The sequence below is a fragment of the Oncorhynchus keta genome, unplaced genomic scaffold (assembly GCF_023373465.1).
Source record: "Oncorhynchus keta strain PuntledgeMale-10-30-2019 unplaced genomic scaffold, Oket_V2 Un_contig_5238_pilon_pilon, whole genome shotgun sequence".
Lineage (NCBI taxonomy): Eukaryota > Metazoa > Chordata > Actinopteri > Salmoniformes > Salmonidae > Oncorhynchus > Oncorhynchus keta.
The window spans coordinates 1-7,409 of NW_026288189.1; the positions used below are offsets into that span (position 1 = coordinate 1).

The following is a 7,409-nucleotide window of genomic DNA, read 5'->3' on the forward strand; positions in this document are numbered from 1 at the left end:
GTACAGAGTCAATGTGGAGGTTATATACAGGGTGTTATGGTACAGAGTCAATGTGGAGGCTATATACAGGGTGTTATGGTACAGAGTCAATGTGGAGGCTATATACAGGGTATTACGGTACAGAGTCAATGTGGAGGCTATATACAGGGTGTTATGGTACAGAGTCAATGTGGAGGTTATATACAGGGTGTTATGGTACAGAGTCAATGTGGAGGCTATATACAGGGTGTTATGGTACAGAGTCAATGTGGAGGTTATATACAGGGTATTACGGTACAGAGTCAATGTGGAGGCTATATACAGGGTGTTATGGTACAGAGTCAATGTGGAGGCTATATACAGGTATTACGGTACAGAGTCAATGTGGAGGCTATATACAGGGTGTTATGGTACAGAGTCAATGTGGAGGCTATATACAGGGTGTTATGGTACAGAGTCAATGTGGAGGCTATATACAGGGTGTTATGGTACAGAGTCAATGTGGAGGCTATATACAGGGTGTTATGGTACAGAGTCAATGTGGAGGCTATATACAGGGTATTACGGTACAGAGTCAATGTGGAGGTTATATACAGGTTATTACGGTACAGAGTCAATGTGGAGGCTATATACAGGGTATTACGGTACAGAGTCAATGTGGAGGCTATATACAGGGTGTTATGGTACAGAGTCAATGTGGAGGCTATATACAGGTATTACGGTACAGAGTCAATGTGGAGGCTATATACAGGGTGTTATGGTACAGAGTCAATGTGGAGGCTATATACAGGGTGTTACGGCACAGAGTCAATGTGGGGCTATATGGGGCACGGTACAGAGTCAATGTGGAGGCTATATACAGGGTGTTATGGTACAGAGTCAATGTGGAGGCTATATACAGGGTGTTATGGTACAGAGTCAATGTGGAGGCTATATACAGGGTGTTATGGTACAGAGTCAATGTGGAGGCTATATACAGGGTATTACGGTACAGAGTCAATGTGGAGGTTATATACAGGTTATTACGGTACAGAGTCACGTGGAGGCTATATACAGGGTATTACGGTACAGAGTCAATGTGGAGGCTATATACAGGGTGTTATGGTACAGAGTCAATGTGGAGGCTATACAGGGTATTACGGTACAGAGTCAATGTGGAGGCTATATACAGGGTGTTATGGTACAGAGTCAATGTGGAGGCTATATACAGGGTGTTACGGTACAGAGTCAATGTGGGGGGCTATATACAGGGGTAACGGTACAGAGTCAATGTGGAGGCTATATACAGGAGGGTGTTATGGTACAGAGTCAATGTGGAGGCTATATACAGGGTGTTATGGTACAGAGTCAATGTGGAGGCTATATACAGGGTGTTATGGTACAGAGTCAATGTGGGGCTATATACAGGGGGTACCGGTACAGAGTCAATGTGGAGGCTATATACAGGGTGTTACGGTACAGAGTCAATGTGGGGGCTATATACAGGGGTACCGGTACAGAGTCAATGTGGAGGCTATATACAGGGTGTTATGGTACAGAGTCAATGTGGAGGCTATATACAGGGTATTACGGTACAGAGTCAATGTGGAGGCTATATACAGGGTGTTATGGTACAGAGTCAATGTGGAGGCTATATACAGGGTGTTATGGTACAGAGTCAATGTGGAGGTTATATACAGGGTGTTATGGTACAGAGTCAATGTGGAGGTTATATACAGGGTGTTATGGTACAGAGTCAATGTGGAGGTTATATACAGGGTGTTACGGTACAGAGTCAATGTGGAGGCTATATACAGGGTATTACGGTACAGAGTCAATGTGGAGGTTATATACAGGGTGTTATGGTACAGAGTCAATGTGGAGGCTATATACAGGGGGTACCGGTACAGAGTCAATGTGGAGGCTATATACAGGGTATTACAGTACAGAGTCAATGTGGAGGCTATATACAGGGTATTACGGTAGAGAGTCAATGTGGAGGTTATATACAGGGTGTTATGGTACAGAGTCAATGTGGAGGCTATATACAGGGTGTTACGGTACAGAGTCAATGTGGAGGCTATATACAGGGTATTACAGTACAGAGTCAATGTGGAGGCTATATACAGGGTATTACAGTACAGAGTCAATGTGGAGGCTATATACAGGGTGTTATAGTACAGAGTCAATGTGGAGGCTATATACAGGGGGTTATGGTACAGAGTCAATGTGGAGGCTATATACAGGGTATTACAGTACAGAGTCAATGTGGAGGCTATATACAGGGTGTTATGGTACAGAGTCAATGTGGAGGTTATATACAGGGTGTTATGGTACAGAGTCAATGTGGAGGCTATATACAGGGTATTACGGTACAGAGTCAATGTGGAGGCTATATACAGGGTGTTATGGTACAGAGTCAATGTGGAGGTTATATACAGGGTGTTATGGTACAGAGTCAATGGGAGGCTATATACAGGGTATTACGGTACAGAGTCAATGTGGAGGCTATATACAGGGGTACCGGTACAGAGTCAATGTGGAGGCTATATACAGGGGTACTGGTACAGAGTCAATGTGGAGGCTATATACATGGTATTACAGTACAGAGTCAATGTGGAGGCTATATACATGGTATTACAGTACAGAGTCAATGTGAGGCTATATACAGGGTGTTATGGTACAGAGTCAATGTGGAGGCTATATACAGGGTATTACGGTACAGAGTCAATGTGGAGGTTATATACAGGGTATTACGGTACAGAGTCAATGTGGAGGCTATATACAGGTATTACGGTACAGAGTCAATGTGGAGGCTATACAGGGTGTTATGGTACAGAGTCAATGTGGAGGCTATATACAGGGGGTCAATGTGGAGACTTTATACAGGGGTACTGGTACAGAGTCAATGTGGAGGCTATATACAGGGGGTACTGGTACAGAGTCAATGTGGAGGCTATACACAGGGTATTACGGTACAGAGTCAATGTGGAGGTATATGTATATAGCCTCATTATTGTTATTTTATTGATGCTCTTTTATTAATTGTTCTACTTTAGTTTTTATTCTGTAAATATTTTCTAAACTCTTATTGTTATTATTATTTTTTTGGTGAATTTTCTCCTTTTTCTCCCCAATTGTTTTTAGTAGCTACTATCTTGTCTCATCGCTACAACTCCGCTACAACTCCGTACGAGACGAAGGTTGAGTCAGTCATGCGTCCTCCGATACACAACCCAACCAAGCCGCACTGCTTCTTAACACAGCGCATCCCAACCCGGAAGCCATCAGATAGCCCACATTTCCTCTCCTTTCTTAGCACAGGAAAACGTTTGTCCATTTAAAAAACACATTTCGTACAATCTACTACACATTATATGTCTGGAGGAGAGATTAGCAGAATATATATGTTTTTAATACAACAAATGACAAGGTAGCCTCACTCTGCTTAACTCTGACGAACAGATCAATAAATACGACCGTATATAAAGACGAGGTAAGTAATCCTCTCACCCCTTAAAAAGATTTGATGCACTATTGTAAAGTGGCTGTTCCACTGGATGTCATAAGGTGTATGCACCAATTTGTAAGTCGCTCTGGATAAGAGCGTCTGCTAAATGACTTAAATGTAAATGTAAGACACTAAGAGAATACGACATCCTTCTAAACCCGGAGGGAGAAATGATTTGTTATAAAACAAAGTGTCACTGAGCCAATGATAAAGACAGTGACTCTGTACACCCCTCGAGGGATATGGCCGATGTTCTCCCACTGGTGCCAATGAGACTTTTCACTCAATTAAGTTAAGCATTTTGAAAACTAAAAAAGACATTCTTCTCTTTACAGCAATAGCTATTTGTTTTTCCACGATTGTATTTTTTAATAAATATTGCGATATGCCTGGCTGAGTCTCTCTGCTTTTCACTGACAGTCGCAACTCAACCATCATCTCTTTGGTCATTTGCGGCCCAAATTGTGGGCCCTTCTTGGGTTCCAGAGTGGCGCAGCGGTCTAAGGCACTGCATCTCAGTGCTCGAGGCGTCACTACAGACCCTGGTTTGATTCCAGGCTGTATCACAGCGGTCTAAGGCACTGCATCTCAGTGCTCGAGGCGTCACTACAGACCCTGGTTTGATTCCAGGCTGTATCACAGCGGTCTAAGGCACTGCATCTCAGTGCTCGAGGCGTCACTACAGACCCTGGTTTGATTCCAGGCTGTATCACAGCGGTCTAAGGCACTGCATCTCAGTGCTCGAGGCGTCACTACAGACCCTGGTTTGATTCCAGGCTGTATCACAGCGGTCTAAGGCACTGCATCTCAGTGCTCGAGGCGTCACTACAGACCCTGGTTCAATTCCAGATTTTTTTCTTGTGGCCAAATCATGCTTCCTGGTATAGTAGCCTATTTTGAATGATTTGATTTATTTCTGAACAGACAAGAGTAAGCCAATTAGGCTGTATTATTAGGAAATGTTCTTAATATGTACTTTAAGGGAAATTAAAAATAAAAATACATTTCTTAAATGTTTGGTAAATTAAAATTGCTCATTGGAATTCGTTAAGAATGACGCACGTCGTTGTCTCCGGGTTCCACGTTCTGTTAAGATAAAACGACCATCATCTAAAATGTGATTTCTGTCATTCTGAGGCCTGTGGATGAACGCTCTAATTTAGGTTAAGCAACCAATGCAAAACGGGCCAGGAACATTTCTTAAATGTTTGGTAAATTAAAATTCTGACGTTCAAAATGTCCCGTGCCATTTTCCGAACAGAAACCGTGTTGTGTGTGTGTGTTTTAACCTTGGTCTCAGAGAAAGCATCCTTCCTGCGAGGGGGAAGTGGAGGGGTTTGAGTAAGTCCTCTCCTAGCTGGTGAAGGCTTCCCACACGATACTGACTGGACCTCTACACATAGCAGGGTACAAGAGATCAATCAATCAATCAATCAATCAAATGCATTGATAAAGCCCTTTTAACACACCAGCACGTGTCATACAGTAGACGACACGGCGGGGGGGACTCGACACGGCAGGGGGGCTCGACACAGCAGGGGGGACTCGACACAGCAAGGGGGTGACTCGACACAGGGGGGGGACTCGACACAGCAGGGGACGGACGGACTCGACACAGCAGGGGGACTTGAGACAGCAGGGGGGGACTCGAGACAGCAGGGGGACTCGACACAGCAGGGGGACTTCGAGACAGCAGGGGAGATTCCTCGACACAGCAGGGGGGACTCGACACAGCAGGGGGACTCGACACAGCAGGGGGGGGACTCGACACAGCAGGGACTCGACACAGCAGGGGGACTCGACACAGCAGGGGACTCGACACAGCAGGGGGACTCGACACAGCAGGGGGGGGACTCGACACAGCAGGGGGACCCGACACAGCAGGGGGGAACTCGACACAGCAGGGGGTCTCCACACAGCAGGGGGACTCGACACAGCAGGGGGACTCGACACAGCAGGGGGGACCCGACACAGCAGGGGAGGGGGACTCGACACAGCAGGAGGACTCGACACAGCAGGGGAGGGGGGACTCGACACAGCAGGGGGAGGGGGACTCGACACAGCAGGGGGAGGGGGACTCGACACAGCACAGGGGGGACTCGACACAGCAGGGGGAACTCGACACAGCAGGAGGGGGACTCGACACAGCAGGAAGGGGACTCGACACAGCAGGGGGGGACTCGACACAGCAGGGGACTGAGACAGCACGGGGACCTCGAGACAGCAGGGGGGGACTCGACACAGCAAGGGGGGACTCGACACAGCAGGGGGCACTCGACAAAGCAGGGGACTCGACACAGCAGGGGGGACCTCGAGACAGCAGGGGGAGACTCGAGACAGCAGGGGGACTCGACACAGCAGGGGGACTCGGGGACAGCAGGGGGACTCGACACAGGGGGGACTCGAGACAGCAGGGGGACTCGAGACAGCAGGGGGACTCGACACAGCAGGGGGGACTCGACACAGCAGGGGGGGCTCGACACAGCAGGGGACGGACGGACTCGACACAGCAGGGGGACTCGACACAGCAGGGGGACTCGACACAGCAGGGGGACTCGACACAGCAGGGGGACTCGACACAGCAGGGACGGACAGGCTCGACACAGCAGGGGGGGACTCGAGACAGCAGGGGGGACTCGACACAGCAGGGGGGACTCGACACAGCAGGGGACTCGAGACAGCAGGGGGGACTCGACACAGCAGGGGGACTCGAGACAGCAGGGGGACTCGAGACAGCAGGGGGACTCGACACAGCAGGGGGGACTCGACACAGCAGGGGGACTCGACACAGCAGGGGGAGACTCGACAGCAGGGGACGGACGGGCTCGACACAGCAGGGGGACTCGACACAGCAGGAGGGGGACTCGACACAGCAGGAGGGGGGACTCGACACAGCAGGAGGGGACCCACACAGCAGGGGAGGGGGTACTCGACACAGCAGGGGGACTCGACACAGCAGGGGGACTCGACACAGCAGGAGGGGGACTCGACACAGCAAGGGGGGCTCGACACAGCAAGGGGGGACCTCGACACAGCAAGGGGGGGACTCGACACAGCAAGGGGATGGGACTCGACACAGCAAGGGGACCCGACACATGAAGGGGGGACTCGACACAGCAGGAGGGTTGGGGGACTCGACACAGCAAGGGGACTGACACAGCAGGGTTGGGGGACCCCACAGCAGGAGGGGGACTCGACACAGCATCCGTAACACTCACTTGAGGGTGGGAGGAGTACATTCGCGAATATGGAGTTTCCACCTGTAAAATGAAGACAGATGTTGAAAATATCGGTTCTACCAATATCACCAGCGATACCATTCACAGTGTTTCACCAGAGATAAGTGTGTGTCTGTGTGTGTATTTATGTACAACTGTGTGTGTGTGTGTCTGTGTGTGTATTTATATACAACTGTGTGTGTCTGTGTGTGTATTTATGTACAACTGTGTGTGTGTGTGTCTGTGTGTGTATTTATGTACAACTGTGTGTGTCTGTGTGTCTGTGTGTGTATTTATGTACAACTGTGTGTATTAATTTATGTACAACTGTGTGTGTGTGTGTATTTTCGTACAACTGTGTGTGTGTCTGTGTGTATTTATGTACAACCTGTGTGTGTGTCTGTGTGTGTATTTATGTACAACTGTGTGTGTGTGTGTGTGTGTGTGTGTGTGTCTCTATGTGCCCCCCAGCCTCACACCGTGGGAGTTGCAGGAGTCTTGCTCCATGAAGGACAGAGATGAGGTCCTGGTGGCTCCACAGACTGCGAAGGGGGTGAGGTGAGCCTTGCAGGTGAGAGTGGGGACGAGGCTGCGGAAGAGGTCTCATGCTCCGTCTCAGCGATGCTCCTGAAGGTGATCTTATTGAGGGCTCTCTCTCAAGGGTACGGGGTGGCCCTTCAGGGTCCCTGACGTGAGGTGCCGGCCGGATCCCAGCGACTTCA

At 49.0% G+C, this 7,409-nt stretch overlaps 1 protein-coding gene across 1 annotated transcript; it reads right to left on the bottom strand.

Annotated features, from left to right (window-relative positions):
* Positions 1–4,947: 4,947 nt before the first annotated feature.
* On the bottom strand, positions 4,948–6,708 carry LOC127925187 (keratin-associated protein 10-6-like). Its single transcript, XM_052510036.1, has one exon. The coding sequence runs from the start codon at positions 6,706–6,708 to the stop codon at positions 4,948–4,950; it is 1,761 nt and encodes a 586-aa protein (XP_052365996.1).
* Positions 6,709–7,409: the final 701 nt, after the last annotated feature.

Coding starts and splice junctions, on each gene's coding strand:
- LOC127925187 (XM_052510036.1), bottom strand. CDS start 6,708: ATGTACTCCTCCCACCCTCAAGTGAGTGTTACGGATGCTGTGTCGAGT.